This window comes from Penicillium bovifimosum (assembly GCF_028826915.1).
Source record: "Penicillium bovifimosum strain IBT 22155 chromosome Unknown utg000004l_segment0_segment0, whole genome shotgun sequence".
Lineage (NCBI taxonomy): Eukaryota > Fungi > Ascomycota > Eurotiomycetes > Eurotiales > Aspergillaceae > Penicillium > Penicillium bovifimosum.
Window position 1 is genome coordinate 402,853 of NW_026622713.1, and position 15,421 is coordinate 418,273.

The window sequence follows — 15,421 nt, forward strand, 5'->3', positions numbered from 1 at the left end:
TGAATCACCAATGTCACTCCATAGGCCGGTGATGTACAGAAAAGGGAGCATAATAAAACAGAAACATGCTAGGTAAGCAGCACAGCAAATTGTGAGTGCAGAGAATTAGGGCAAGGAAAAAAAAAGAAAACCTGAGGCTGTCGCTAGTGGCGAGAGGCAGCAACGACCTGCTGATGCTCGGGGCCAAGTCGGTCTCGCAAAAGCCCGAGTGGTCGGCCAGGCTCGAGAAGTCCCATCAGCATCTTGCCCAGCTCATTGTGTTTGATCGGCTTGGTGACATAGTCGTTGAAACCTGCACGGGCAGCATTCTCAATCTGGTCTGTCATTGCGTTGGCCGAAAGAGCCATGATGGGAATTTGTGGGTAATGGTTCTTCTGCTCCCATTCACGGATATCGCGACAGGTATCGTAACCGTTCTTGACGGGCATTTGAATATCGCACTGCATGCCAACGTTAGTTTCGCGGATCCAAAAGCATGCATAGAAGGACTCACGATAATGAGGGAATAGTATCCGGGCTCTTTGGACAGCACCATGTTAGTGCACTCCAACCCGTTAGATGCAGTTTCTGCCATGAGTTTGATCTTGTCCAAGTATTTCAACATGACCTGGAGATTCATTAGTAAGTCAAGCCATCATAGCCCCCAAATGTCAACTTACATCGCGATTGGTTTCGTCATCCTCGACGAGCAAGACTCGATAGCCCTTGTTGCCCAAAACCTCTTTGACCATCTTCGACACGGTCTTGAAATTGTTGTTGATTTCACGTGCCATGTCTTGGTTGCGATCCTTGCTCAGCTCACGCTGACTCTGCGGATCGAAGATAGTCGAGAAAGCAGAAGGTTTCACAGGCTTTGGGACAATAAAGACTGGCTTTCCAGAAGCAGCTAGATCTTTCACCTGTGTGCTGATTTGTCGCTTTTGGTAAAGATCCGAGATAATGACAACAACAGGCGCGGGGTTTGAACCCGACACAGTCTGAATAACATCGAGAATGTCATCAGTAGGAAGGTTCAGGACAAGATGTGTGTAAGGCTCCGCATCGGGAGCAGACACCAAGTCCTTCCACTCGTCAACGTCAGGCAGCGTTGTGACCTTGAACGGGAGCTCATGAGGCACCACCTGCTCAATGTGCTGCTTGATGGCTTTTCGGGAGTTTTCCAGCGCACACAGAATGATGACGGAGAAATGGCCATGGGAAGGCACAGATACCGGCCCAATTGAGGCATCTGACGACAGAGATTCTCCAGAAAAGGCCTGGTGGGTCAACGTGTCCGGTCTCGTGACGACAGGTTGAATTTCTGTCTTCGAAACTGCATCGGAGATGCCCCCAGAGCCTTCGTTTGATCCAACGGTGGCGGCAGGGGTCCGAGGCCAATCTCCGGGGTTGGAAGCGCAGATGGAAGAGAGAAGGGGTCGGTATCGGACCTCGAAGTGCTCTGGTCCGAGTCCCTGGAAACCAGAGAGCTTCCTTGTTGGTAAGAGGTCGTCCTGGATTTTGCTGGCCTTCTTGAAGCAGTTGAGTTCTGGCGCATCAAGCTAGGCTGCTCAGATGGGGAAGGAGGGGGAGGTGCATCGACCTTAACGTTGAAAGAGAACTTTGCTCCCTGGCCCTCTTTGCTACTGGGCGTGAGCTTGCCACCATGCATTTCGACTAGTTGCTTTGACAAGAAAAGCCCCAGGCCACTGCCTGCATGCTGCTGGGAACCGTTTTCTCCAAGCTGGCTGAATCGCTGCATCAGCCGTTCTGCATCCTCGGAACTGAAGCCCTTTCCAGTGTCGACGACCTCGAAATTCAAGAATGCTTCGGTGCTACCAGGAGCCGAAGAGGGATCACGGTACATGTCACAGCAGATATGGATTTCACCTTGCGCAGTAAACTTGACCGCATTGCCAAGAAGGTTGATCAGGACTTGACGAATTCGGAATCGATCTCCAATGACCATGGATGGCAGGTCTTCTCCGATCAGGTAATTGATCTCGAGTCCCTTGTCAATGGCCCGTGAGGCGATCGTGTCGATTACATCTTCGATCATTGACCGAATATGGAACCACGACTTGACCATTGACATCTTGCCAGCTTCCACGCGGGACACGTCAAGAATGTTGTCCACCAACTCACGAAGATTGGTAGAGCTGTTCTGAATGGTGTCCAGCATTCGTCTCTGGTCGCTGTCAAGTTGGGTATCCAGGATGAATGGAATGGTACCAAGGATGCCGTTGAGCGGGGTTCGGATCTCGTGCGACATGTTGCTGAAGAATTTGGTCTTGGACTCCATCTGGTTGTTCAACTGCTGCATAGCCTTGTTGAGCTCTCTTTCGAGGTTCTTGCGATCGTTGATGTCGGTACATGTTCCGTACCAGGATGCCTCCTCGCTTCCAAAACTGCTAGTCTTGACACGAACCAGCCGCACCAAATGCCACCGGAAATCACCACTTCGAGAACGAAGACGAATTTCAGTGGAGTAGAAAACTCGACCATCTCCATCTTTCTGCAAAGAAGCTACTCCACGCCTCACAAGTTCATCAAGGGCCGACCCGACCATGAACTCGGAAGGCCCGTTGTTAGTTTGATCCGAATTGTCAGCTGTCCTATTGAGAGACAGCCCGCTGCACTTTTCGAGATCGTTGGGGTGGACGTGTTTCGCGAACCCGAGGTCGTGTGCTTCCTCAAGTGTTTGGCCGGTGTACAAATTCCACTGCTCATTGACGAAGATCAATCCGCGATTCTCCGTTGCCTCGAAGACAACCTGTGGGATCGAATTGGAGAATGCGCGATACTTTGCATCAATAGCAAACTTCTCCCTTTCTTTGATAGCCTCAAGCTCAGCAATATGCTGCTCATGAATATCCAGGAAAGATCCAATCCAATATAGAACCTCGCCTGTTGACGATAGCAAAGGATTGGCCCGAAAGATGAACCAGCGGTATGCCGATTCATCGTTGAATCTTCGGACCCTCACTCGTTCGGTGAACTGCGCACCCGTACGCAAGGCATTGGCCCAATTGCTGTGAACGTGCTCCCTTTCGCTGCTGTGGATGTTTTGCCACGGGTCACGCAGCTTCTGCTCATGATGCTGGCTTCTCCGATAAGCATCGAACTTGGAGTTAGTCCAAATCACTTCGCCAGTCTGGGGCTTTGCCAGAAAAAGGTGCAATGGTATAGAGTTGAGCATCAGCTGGGCTATCGTATCAGAGAATGGACGTGGAAGCTCCCGTTGTAGTTGGGCATAGAACGAGCTTGTAGAGGGTTGTCGTGAGGATTGCTGGGTTGGCGATGGAGCGATAGGCGGTCTTATCTCTTGCAACGGCGAGGCGACATGAGACGATTGTTCGTTGGTGTTGAATTCATCGCTATTACCCGATCTTCCGGTGGAAATCGACGCCGATAAATCAAAATTGGCGGCCGTCTTCGACTTATGGAGTCGTGGTCGGTGGGTGCTACTGTCTCGAGCACCTTTGTGTTGCGGAACATTGAAATAGCTATCCGACCCTTCTCTGGCAGATTGTGAAGACGTCCCTGGGGATAGAGTCGCGGAAAGTTGGCCAAAATTAAGTTGAGGGGTACCCAATGCAGAAACAGCAGGACTACACTTGACAGACGAGCGCTCACTTGGGGTTGTGAAGCTGGTGTGCGTTGACATTGGGTTGTTGTTGTCGCCAGCGGAGTAGCTGACATGACCACTTAGACCCGCAACGAGCTCGAGCTCACTGCTTGCATCTGAGAAGGTGCCACCGAGGCCTAACAGATGGCCATAACGAGGAGTCTCGACCTTGGAGGAAAGCTGTCTTTCAAGCTGGCTATATCGCTGAGCCAAGCAGAAAGAAGTGGTCAAATGCGGCATCAGGAATGAAAGTGACTGTCGGAGATTGGGGGGATAAGGAACGATTGTGCACAACATCGATACAATTGCAACGGGAAATCTCAATGTGGAGGAGGAATCGCGTGAAGAGTGACCGCCGTGTACGAGAGGGATGTGAATAACGGTTTTGGAGTGATCAACTCCAATGGCTTCCAGCGGGAGATTATTAGAGTAGTCGTGTGAAGGTGGGTTTTTGGAGAAGGCTCCTTCATCGACTGTGTGACTTGTAAAAAATGGGTTCTGTTCTGCGTTTGTACGAGGAGCAGGCGATGGAGCAGGAGACTGGGACCACGGAGATTGTGGCACTTGCTCGTATTCATCATACTGTCTCAACCCAGCAACACCTAGGCCTTGATGGGCGGGTGCATGTCCGATGTCCCTGGCAGGAGGGGCATCCATATCAGGAGTAACTTGCACCAAGTCGTTTGGACTGCTGGGGGACTCGGCCCAAAGCTGCGAATACTCTGGCGAGCTCTCCGAATATTCGCGGGTTAACACCGTGGGGCGGATACGCCCAAACAATCTGACCACGCCTGTTCGCTTGATGAGAGGATCCGACTCTACCTCCAATGGCCTTGGTATTGGAAAAACAGCCTGTCGCATGTCACCGAGAACTGCATTCATAGTATCATCCGTGGGCTCGAGGGACTCTCCAATCGAATGATCTAAAGAGGATGGCTTCTCCAAAGAAATGGATACTTGCTTTTTCTCCTGTTTGACCTTCGTCTTTGAGACTGGAGGTTGGTTCAGATCAGGCGGAGCGTGACTCTTGTGTTTATCAAAGCCGGCGAATGTGTGTCTGGACGTTAATGAGGGCCGAAGGGCCCCAGGGCTTTTCACCTGCTCGATTGTCTTCTCAGTCTTCTGTGATGTAAGCTTTTTGCGCGAGTGAGAATTCTCTGTCGCTCGCGCATTCTCCAGGTGTCGGGCCTGGACCTCCTCCACTGAAGTATCCACGTTCTGGTTGAAGATAGCTTTTTGGCCCCAGGGGACATTCTCCAGATCGGTCACATCCCCTGGAACAGCGAGCGAGAGGCGCTCGGCGCCATAATGAGTGTGCATTATATCAATGAGATTAGACCACCACGCCTCGAGTCCCGAATCAGCATTCAACTGCAGGGTCAGATCATACAGATCGGGGCTGGAAAAGTTCGGATCTTCCCGAATTTGCTCGTGACGAGGGGGCAAAAACGTCGGACGAGGCTCTGGAGCCTTTGTTTCCGAGGGAAAAGCCTGGGACGCTGGTGTCGGTAGCTGAGATTGTTCAGTTGGAAACTTTAATCTGAACTGCCCACCACGCCCTGTCGGCTCAATGCCCATTTTGGCTGCTTTATGCTGCATTCGTGGGAAGGGATAGGACGGGGTCTGCTGTGGTCTGCGATCCGGGGACGTTTCGACTTCGGTGGGTTTGATAGTCCCCGTTGAACCTGTGGAATCTGCAGAGGGTTGAACGACGGTGACTGGAACTCCGGTTGAACTGTTGTTGGACAAGGTAGTGGACAGACGTCTCTTTCTGGGGGTCTCATCGGAGAGGGCAGACGCGGGCTGAGTCTGGGACGAAACCTGCGGTTGGGTTTGCTGCATCTGTTGATATACAAGCAGGTCTTCCATCTGCCTTCGAAGTTCCTTCAGAGTGTGCGAACTGCGTACTTGCTCGTCATGTCCTTCGGCATCCGATCGGGGGTCTTCGGTGATCGGGGTTAAACCAATAACCTGTTCTGTGGAATCGCCGCGCGACAAATGAGGTGATTGAAGTGATGACCTCTCCAGAGCCTCCACTCTATCCGCAAGTTCGTCGACGAGTTTCTGGGATTGGTGTCCATGTGTGGTGCGGTAGCCAGGTGATCGGAGAGGCTGCGTATGAGATTGCGGTAATACGACGGGCGGAAGAGTCTCTGTGGGCGAGGGGAATGGAGGACTCCTCCTACTATGGACGTCCTCCATTCTCGCTCCTCCGCGATTGGAGGGAAAAGGAAAAGAAGGTCGCAATATTCGCGGAACGAAGTATGGGGTCACAGGAACGGAGTGAGGCGTTGATGGCTTGACCGAGTGGCAGATGGGAGGTGAAAGTGTTGGCGGGGGGGTTCAGGCCAGAAAGAAAACAGATTATGTCAAGGTAGGATATGAGGTGAGAGTTTAGAATCAGGGTAATAGCAAAAATGGAGACGAATAAGGTTCAGGCGGTGTATCAAAATATCCACTAGAGAATATATTGAAACTGGGGGGATGTTCAAGGACAACAACTCGAAATACGAAGTGTGTTGGAAACAGGCATCTGTACCCGCCAGGCCCATTGCTTGGATCGATATGGGAGTGGATGGAAAGAAGGGGAAAAGTGGACTGGGCGTGATGCATCGGCTCCGGGGAGGGGGGGGTATATGACGTACTTAGATCGTCGTGAGAAATACATAAAAACCTGGTGGGTATGGCAACTAAAGGCTTCGAGATATAATTTTGCTTCTTTTTGAGATAAAGTTGTCTTTGAGGATTCTTTATTTTTTGTTAATTTCCTCTTCTTGTTCATTCCTCTCATCGAATGGCTCTCTCTTCGCTCTATTCCGGAAAGGGGATCGCGTGGCGTAGCCCTATACGAATTACTAACTCATCTTGTACCTGGATTACTTGTACAGGATACATGTTCCTACGGTGAACTTTCTGAGGGGTCACGCGTACCTAATACTTTCGCCACGTCCAGATCCAAATTCTCATCCGAGAGGAACGGACAAGGCAACAATCTTGAAATATCGACGCAGTATGAAATATCACACTAATTCATTGTCGGACAGCCGCATTGTAGGTATCCGCGTCAGGGCACATGATCCATACATACTGTATTCATGGGTAACTGCCATACCGCCCCGTACCCAAACAGCCTCAATTACGTATGTCATCTGATGTCAACTCTTCCAATCTTAGCTTTAACTAGTGAAAACCCCTCCATGTCGAAGGAGACAGACAGAGTACATACTTGCGCGGTCTAGACCAGTGAATAAAACGCCCAGAGCTGCGATGAATCGAGATTCTTCGGTGTAAAAGACCAAATGCATGGTGATGCAGAGGCCCAACCCCCTGGGAACGAGGGGGATCGACCCGCCGACGTCAACGGGGCTCCTGTGGCGGAGACTAGTGCATGGCTTGTCAAGGGACCACCCCTATATCAAACCAAGTATTTTTAAGGCGAGCGAAAAGGATTTTCTGGGGTTCGCCGTCGGTGAACACTTTTGAGTACAGATCTTATATAGTGAAAGGGTGATACCTCGAAGCCTCTTCAAAGTTGATGTCTTCTGGAAACCCAGAGCATCCGCTGAGGATCCCTTTGATGTCATCTGGCAGAAATAAGACATTCCTACTGTGCCGACTGGCTGCCCTTGGTGCACAATGTCTGAGCTTTCTTACTAGTCTTGCGAGGCTGGGCCTTGGCATATCCCTTATTCATCTTCGGATCCCAGACGCTTGCTTACCCGACGGACATCGTAGTTGGCTCACTGAGACCCCGGCTCAGTGATATCATTGCGGAATCCGGTTTGTTCCCGCTCGTTCCTCGGTAAGAGGTATCAAGGAACTACTTAACATTAAGCTCAGGAACTTATCATTCGAGGGAGTTTGCATCCGAAAGCTGACTTGTGGGTCCCCGCGACTACGGGGAGTGCTTATGTTGTAGTATTGTACAAGATTGGAAGAGATGCCATGCATTCCAAATACTGTAATCAAACATATGTTCATTTAAACAGTGCTAGAAACGTCCGAGGGTTCTAGCTTCGCGTCCGCTAGCTGTGCGGGCTCTCGGCTATGTAGATCGTCCGTCTGGGACGACCCATTCAAACCGCGACGAGGGTTCAGTTCCTTCTGATAAACCGGCTGCTCATCATTCTTCAAGCCTGACCCCGTGGGGTCTCTCCGAATGAGGAAACCCTGCACCCGCGCATCGTGTGAATTCATCTGTTTCACGGTGCTTTCCTGGCGACTATGTAAAAAGCGGGCCGACTTCTCGTTGACCTCGCGCAAACGGCCTTGGACGCCTGTATTCATCTGCCCGATCCAGGATGCTTGAAGGGCCGTCCCAAATAGCACCAGGAGAATCATAAGCCGAACGAAGGTGCGTTGGTCGACCACATGCTGCTGCGGGCCCTGATGGCGGTTATGCCAATCCTCCCAATCTTCCCATGTAGCATTTGCATATATGTTTGGCCCTTGCGAATCCCATTCTATCTTCATTTCCGGTACTGTGTGGCTCCAGCCAAGGCCATTTCGATCGTAGGCAGCTCGTTTGATGGGGTCAGAAAGAATTTCGTGTGCCTCAACCACGATTCGGTAGCGCTGCAATCGGATTTCCGGGGTCAATTGATGGAAAAGTGGGTGATCAGTGAGAGGTCGGTCGGGATGATAGATCTTGACAAGATCATAGTAATTTCGTTTTGAGTATGTAGCGTCGCGGGGTAGGTTCAAAACATCATAGGGGCTGAAAGATCGAGTGCTCGGCCATGAGTAGTTTTGATGGGGGAACTGCGATGCAGTGGCAAAGCTCCTGTCCTTGCGAGGTGCTTTCAACCCATTGCTTGGACAGAGGTAGATGCTGGACCGAGAGAGTGGTGAGGCTGTCGAATTCAACAGTCGTACGCCTCCGCCACGGAAAATGTTGATCCACTTGAACATGATTACATGGTTTCGTGGAGCACAGCAAACTTCCCGTCGTGCTCTGCTAGCCTGAAATCATCATAAATGTAAATTCCTTTCAAGGTGAACTTGCCTCCCGAGAACCGGCCGCGGAGAACCGGCTGCGGAGTTGGTCACGTGTACTTTATTGTCGGAGCTTGATTCAGATTGACGATCTCTTGCGCAGCGCACTGCCCTTTACAGCGTGTGGCAGCCTGGGATCAGAGATCTATTCACCTATATATCGACCACTAAGTCTTTCAATATATCTCATCTTAGTGGAGTAGAAGATATAAAACACGCTCCTTGTCCCACAATCTCGTCTTGAACGCGACGATGGCTGGATCCTACGACGACCGCCGCCGGCGCTCACCCTCAGATACAACCCGCGAAAGCCGACGACGAGATGCGTCTCATGACGACCATGGTCGGAGCTCGAGACGACGCGACGAATCCCGCCGCAGCTCTCACCGGGATAGCTCTCGACGAAGATCCTCCCGCAGCCCGTCTGAAAGGACAAGCCGCAGAAGTGACCGCGATAGACCGCGCCGCGAGCGCAGAGAACGATCTACAAGCTCACCCCGTGACGACCGGAGACACCGCCATCGCAGCCACCGACACCGGGATAGTCGTCGTGAGGACGAGGGACGATCGTCTCGGAGACATCGTAGTGCCCGATCACGCTCTCGATCACCGCGAAAATCCCGCAGCCCTCCTCCGCAGGCATTGGAAAGGAGAGGCCCGCTCCCCTCGCAATCCGATGCCTTTACCGACGTCGCGCGTCCTGGTGATGAACCAGTGCCAGAAAAGCAGAAACCCAACTTCAACCCCTCTGGTCGGCTCGCAGCCGAAAGTAACACAGTGCAAGTTCAGGGTGGCGCAATTGTCTTGAAATACCATGAGCCTCCGGAGGCACGCAAACCACCGCCCAAGGAAGCCTGGCGCATGTATGTGTTCAAAGGGGAGGACTTGCTTGAAACAGTGGAACTGAGTGAACGGAGCTGCTGGCTGGTTGGCCGCGAGCGCACGGTGGTGGACTTTCCTCTGGACCATCCGAGCTGCTCGAAGCAGCATGCCGTGCTACAATTTCGATTTGTTGAGAAGCGCAATGAATACGGTGATCGCATTGGCAAGGTCAAACCTTACCTCATTGACCTTGAGAGTGCGAATGGCTCAAGTGTCAACGGCGAGGCTATTCCCGGTGGCCGCTACGTGGAAGTCATGGACAAGGATGTAATTCGCTTCGGATTAAGCTCGCGTGAATATGTTCTCATGCTGCCTCCTCCGAGCTGAGGAGAGTTTTCAACTTTGTTGAGAGCAGGACTGGAATGATGGGAAGCTACGTCGCGAATTTGAGGTGAATCAAATGGGCATTGGTATTACATTTTGCAAATACAGATCATGCTGGCTCAAAAACAATATTCGTGGACAAGAATCGAGACCTTTACAGGTTGCTCTTGGCCTCCCTGGCCTTGCCTTCGACCTCACTTGCGGCCTCCTTTGTCTTGCCCTTGGCCTCGCCCAGTACCTCCTCTGCCTTTCCCTTGCCCTTGCCTGCATACTCGGCCGCCTCGCCCTTCACTTGGCCGGCATACTCGGCAGCCTTGCCCTCGACTTCTCCACTCTTCTGCTGTGCTTGCTTGGCACCTGCGCCGACGGTCCCCTTGACCTGCTGGGCAGCTTGCTCTGTTGCCAAATATGTTAGTGTCTGTCTCTGTCGTTTATGTTATGACATCACGCAGGAAAACTTACGGCCCTTGTCGATGCCCTTGACGGCTGCATCAGAAACGGTCCGATCGGCCTTCTTCAAGGTCTCCTTGGCTGCGGCGATAGGACCCTTGTTGTATGAAGCTGTGGCTGAGATGGAGCGAATTGCCTGGTAGGCAGGAGTGGGTGCGGCGACCCGGGTGCGCAGAAGAGGAGCGAAGCGTGTTGCAGACATGATTGTGAGGATGATTGTGGATGTAGGTAGTGCGGTGGTAGAGGAATTCGATGGTTTGAAAGTGGTAATGTGGTTGAGAGATGTTTCTTGAATAATTTCCCCAGGTTAATGCTGAGCACGTCGTTTAAATACTGCGTAGGTGGGAGCTTGGAAGCTTTACCCTGTCCTTGCCGGAGCTGGTTTGGCGACGTCATCATATGATGTAGTCCACTTCTTACGTCGATCGATTGTCAGTCTCGGCCTGATTTCCAAGGTTATGTTCCGCAATCAGGTTAGTCCTCTTTTGTCGGTCACGTGAATACACCAATGGCTTTGAATCAGGTTTTGATCCTTGGTCCTGACTTTGGATGCCTCGGTAGAGAGCTTTGGGTTTATTCAAGACTCTGGCCGGACGGCGGGTCGTCAAATGCACGCGATAGCGGCCAACTGCATATTTTTCGAGCCCCGCCTTGACGACAAAGGAACCCTCAAGAAAACATTGCAATGAACCTTGGACGTACTTCCATGAGAAGAGCGCTACATATTGTACAATGTACGCCAATATGTTTCTATGAATTCCCCACTGGAGGGTCGATAGCCGTAGTGACATCGATACAATTCGCAATTCATCTAGAGTGTTTTAAGGCCAAGAACCTTGCCGCGGCAGGGGCTGCATGAATTTATGGGGACCATCTCATTCAGTCCCGGGTATGCACTATGCACGATGCCGTTCGCTGACTCGCCGAAAAACGACGACCACCTGATTCCATGCGGATACACGATTCAAGATACCTCGCTAATGCTTGAGAGTGATAACTAACCAATACCCATTGAGCCGTTATTGCGCTATCAGTTCGCACCTCCGCTTTACCTAGTGATAACCCTAAAACGCCAGCTAACCCAACAAGTCTTAGCGTGCTATTACGGACAAGCTGCGGAGAACATCGAGTTTCAGATGACTTTCACAATCTTTTAGGGATATACCACTCTTTGTTTAGGGATATACCATTTGAAATGCCAACAAAGCGACGAATTCTATCCTGTCAGCAGTGCCGACGCCTGAAGACACGATGCGAGGTACTTCCCGGCTCGAGACAATGTGCCCGGTGCATCTCCCTAAGGTAAATAAGCAGCCCCATAGAGTTGTATCACGGCTTGACCTCAGGAAAGCGGAGATTGTTGATTGCACACCATAGGATCGAATGCTCTCTTCCCACCACATCAGCTATCACTGCCCCGAGTGCAATATCTGTCGGGCGACCAGAGCTGAGTTCCAATCAGCCCGTCGAATGCCACTGCGCCAACAGGTATCTTTGATCTACTTGTACAAGTCCTATTCCGAAAATTGACTAAGAATAACCAGACTTGATGCCCTTGAAGCATCTCTCTCAGAAATGAAAGATCTACTAAAATCCGTTCTTCTGAACAAGAACCAGTCAATGACAAACGACCCCGCAACTGAAATGCTCGGATCTAGCAGCAGTCTCAAAGATATCAACAATAGCCAAGACACAAGACACGTGCCTTCGGAGGCCGATATATCGGCAGCCACTGACATCCAGCCCGCACCCATCACGGTAGTCCGCCACGTTGGAAGACTAATCACAGAGCCTGTAGTAACGGGTGAAAACGACTCACTACTGGAAACCATGACCGGGATGGGTCTGGACTCCGAGAACTTCGCCAGCGTCTTCCAGCACGGCTTCGATCAGATATCGTCGTGGTATCCATTTCCGAACGAGACTCTGACGGACCTCAAACAGAACAACCCGCTGCTCTTCGCAATGTGTTTGCTCGCAGGAATTCGAGCAACTGCCGGCCTCAACCGCTCTGATTTGCATGTCACTCTATATAATATGGTCAAAACCCATTTGGGTAAGAAAACTCTAGATACGCCTATTGATCTCTCAACCATACACGGCATGCTTATCTTCAGCGCGTGGAGCTTTGGGCCGCTTGTACCGGGTGGTAAATATATCGACAGTTGGTTGATGAGCAGTACAACCATCACCCACTGTCTGTTGAGTTTCCCTCTATCTGAGCTTGTGTCTCGCGCTGGAGTGTACGATGAGACGAGTCGTAACATGTGCAGGATGTGGATTCAGGCGTCGTTGGTTCATCTAAAGTACGTACCCTCCCGAGCCGTGGTGCTAAGAGCGCTGTCTCAACATGGATATCAAAACTCACCTGATCTGAAGATACGCGGTTGGCACTGGTCGTCCATCCCTAATACCATGCGAGCGTCTTCACCTATGGACGGAGGTCGTCAAATATCCCGGCTTTGAGACGTTTGACCAAATCATCGGAGCAGAGCTCAAGCTCTATATCCACCTGTACGAGGCCATCTATCACACTACCAACTCGGTCGATGAGGCATGGGAGAGGCTCAACAGATGGGGGCGTAACTACCTTGCAGGTGAGTATATGCATCCCAAACAAAGTCAGATTGCTTATCCTTCTCTTCTAAAAAAAACAGATGGCAATAGCGCACTGCGATGGGCCCACTCATGCTCATCTCTCATCCTATCACGATGGGAACTAGCAAAACAGAATCAAAGCATATCGCCCGACTCCCTGATCCGCACCGAGCGCATCACCGAGCTAACCGCGGCGGTTATCCGACATGCGCAGCTGGTCCTACAAGAAATCCTCGTTCTCTGCTCCGCAGAAACAGCCTTCGTTCGACCAACATACGACTACCTACTGACCGCATATGCGGGCGTAACTCTGGCAGAGTATTGCGGGAGCATATCGGATATACACGCAACGTATACGCTGATGGAGAACGTCCGGACACAGGCAAGGATTCCCAGGAGCATTGAGGGGGTGTTTAGCTGGGCTACGAATGTGGTGCGGAAGAAGGCGAAGGATATGCTGGATTCGAAATTGCCGATAGTTCCTGATGATACTTTTTACTCGTATCCTGGGTCAGTCGCTGACTGGGCGCCGTTCCGGTTTATTGACTCGATGCCTGCTTCTGACTGGGATATGCAGCAATATTGAGATATATGATCGGCGTTGGTGTCTGTTTGATTGGCGTGCTAAATTGAAATACATACACACCAGATTTTAGGCCGCCCGACATGGCTTTCCATTTCCGCTTTAGTGCTCACCCCTTGCCGCCTTTTGCTCACTGAGTAAAACTGAGCACGTCCCTGAGTATTACATAATCATTAAACTTGCTCACTGAGCATCGCGGGAATTGCTAAGGACACCCCAACTTTTTGCTAACGGCACCCCATTTCTTAACTAATACAACACCTTATGTAACCAAACCTCATCTTATTGGCTCAATTTTCTGCACGACCAAGTGGATATTGCTCAGAGAGCCACACCGCTTGCCCCTTTATCACAATGGGCCTTCGCCGCCTTCCATTTGCCCACCGAATCGCCCGGCTACTAAGGTAAACCAGCCTGTTTCAACGGATATTCATCCATTTTGGAGGCAGAACATATCACCGAATGACACTTTAGAGTATCTACTACTACTCGGACCTTAGCTACCCATATGATGATATATCCAAGGCCCAAAGATCAGGCGATTCAGGTGTTTCACGTCTACAAGGTAACAAGACTACAACTGGGAAGGAAAAGGCGCCGCCTATGTGCTCAAACTGTGGGGAAGTTGGGCACACAATCAGGTCCTGTAAGGTATAATGATTCCAATCAAGTTGTATACTATTTAAGGCATCTTAACCGTATGAAAATCGCGTGTGATCAACTTCAATTGCTGGGGTAAAGTTAGGAAGTTGGGGTGTGATTACTTAAGATGGGGTGTCCCTAGCAAAAAGTTGGGGTGTCCTTAGCAATTCCCGAGCATCGCCTGATCATTACATAAGCCGGATGAACTCCCGTCGCTCACTGAGCGTGACCTGAGCACTCTGATTTGCTCACTGAGGAGCCTGATCCCCCTCACTGAGCGTGACCTGAGTACTCTGACTTGCTCACTGAGCATCGTGGGAATTGATACATCCACAACAAAAAAATTGATAGTTAACTAATCCCAAACAGCTACTAACTACCCAGTACAGTACTATAGTTATGCCAATTATGCCAACAAATTCATGCAGTACTACTAACAACAATAGACTTCCCCACCAGTGACCGAACTAAGGCATAGGGCATTTCCTGAATAGATTTGATACGACCATTTTTAAGGTCATCAAGGGCTAGAAGGATCTTGCCCTCTTGGCTGGCTAATTCCTGCCGAGATTCAGAGCGAATTGGTGGCATGGTAGTTGGTTGAATAGGGTAGGTTCGTAGGAAAACGCGATTTTGGATGGGATGTCCCGGCCGACCGGGTGTCTACGTTAACTTGTAGTGTCGCTAGTAAAACCTGTAGTGTCCCTATCAATTCCCCTTAGGAAAAGCATTTCGCCGTTGAGGTAAGAGATTCGACGGGCAGACAATCTGGTCAATTAGTTCTAGCCCAACATTTATTTCCCACATTACCATTCCACTGGGCCGGCCTGACAGTTTGGTATAAATGGTCATCTTTAAGATCCTTTGGAGTAGAAAACTGTTTACTTCAATCCCTGGTTGAGCAGATTGTTCATTTCGTCGAATCTACACTCGACTCCCTGCCATTAGTTGCCTTTTTATTACTATAGTGCCCCCAGCCATAAATTTAGATGTCCAAATTGCCATCAAATATCGCAAGGTAGGGCTTTGAATTATCCATGATTTAACGTTACTTTGCAATAATATTGTGGAAAGATGCCAGTCCAACAGATCCTGCATCCCGCCGAGCGTCTTTTTCCGAGAAGATATCAAGGTGCGGTGTTCCAATTTGGAATCTCGTTCGACTGAGCTTTTAACCTCAATTCTTGTTCAAATTGCGGATTCAAGTTCATTCGTATGTCTTCGGGATGCAATCTGTGCTTCCAAGACGATGGAGTTAAAGAAGCCCCGAAAAATGTCAATGCAGACCTCAATGGCGGATCGACTCAACATCTTGGATGAATTGAATGGAGAAAGTAATTTCA

At 50.5% G+C, this 15,421-nt stretch overlaps 5 protein-coding genes across 5 annotated transcripts; 2 read left to right on the plus strand and 3 right to left on the minus strand.

Annotated features, from left to right (window-relative positions):
• Positions 1-143: 143 nt before the first annotated feature.
• On the minus strand, positions 144-5,806 carry pkhB (putative sensor histidine kinase/response regulator; the record flags this gene model as incomplete). Its single annotated transcript, XM_056665178.1, has 4 exons — positions 144-440; positions 494-607; positions 660-1,228; positions 1,270-5,806. The coding sequence occupies 4 exons, from the start codon at positions 5,804-5,806 to the stop codon at positions 144-146; spliced, it is 5,517 nt and encodes a 1,838-aa protein (XP_056522128.1).
• Positions 5,807-7,585: 1,779 nt separating this feature from the next.
• Positions 7,586-8,515, minus strand: N7515_004435 (J domain-containing protein; the record flags this gene model as incomplete). The annotated part of the gene is made up of 1 exon (XM_056665179.1): positions 7,586-8,515. The coding sequence occupies one exon, from the start codon at positions 8,513-8,515 to the stop codon at positions 7,586-7,588; it is 930 nt and encodes a 309-aa protein (XP_056522129.1).
• Positions 8,516-8,851: 336 nt separating this feature from the next.
• Positions 8,852-9,808, plus strand: N7515_004436 (putative FHA domain protein SNIP1; the record flags this gene model as incomplete). Its single annotated transcript, XM_056665180.1, has 1 exon — positions 8,852-9,808. The coding sequence occupies one exon, from the start codon at positions 8,852-8,854 to the stop codon at positions 9,806-9,808; it is 957 nt and encodes a 318-aa protein (XP_056522130.1).
• Positions 9,809-9,959: 151 nt separating this feature from the next.
• Positions 9,960-10,457, minus strand: N7515_004437 (uncharacterized protein; the record flags this gene model as incomplete). The annotated part of the gene is made up of 2 exons (XM_056665181.1): positions 9,960-10,201; positions 10,268-10,457. 2 exons carry the CDS (start codon positions 10,455-10,457, stop codon positions 9,960-9,962), a joined length of 432 nt encoding a protein of 143 aa, XP_056522131.1.
• A 1,343-nt stretch (positions 10,458-11,800) lies between these two features.
• N7515_004438 (transcriptional regulator family TF) lies at positions 11,801-13,439 on the plus strand (the record flags this gene model as incomplete). Its single annotated transcript, XM_056665182.1, has 3 exons — positions 11,801-12,561; positions 12,635-12,852; positions 12,913-13,439. Coding segments are annotated over 3 exons (1,506 nt in total), but the record flags the coding sequence as incomplete, so codon positions are not given.
• Between the last annotated feature and the right edge of the window lie 1,982 nt (positions 13,440-15,421).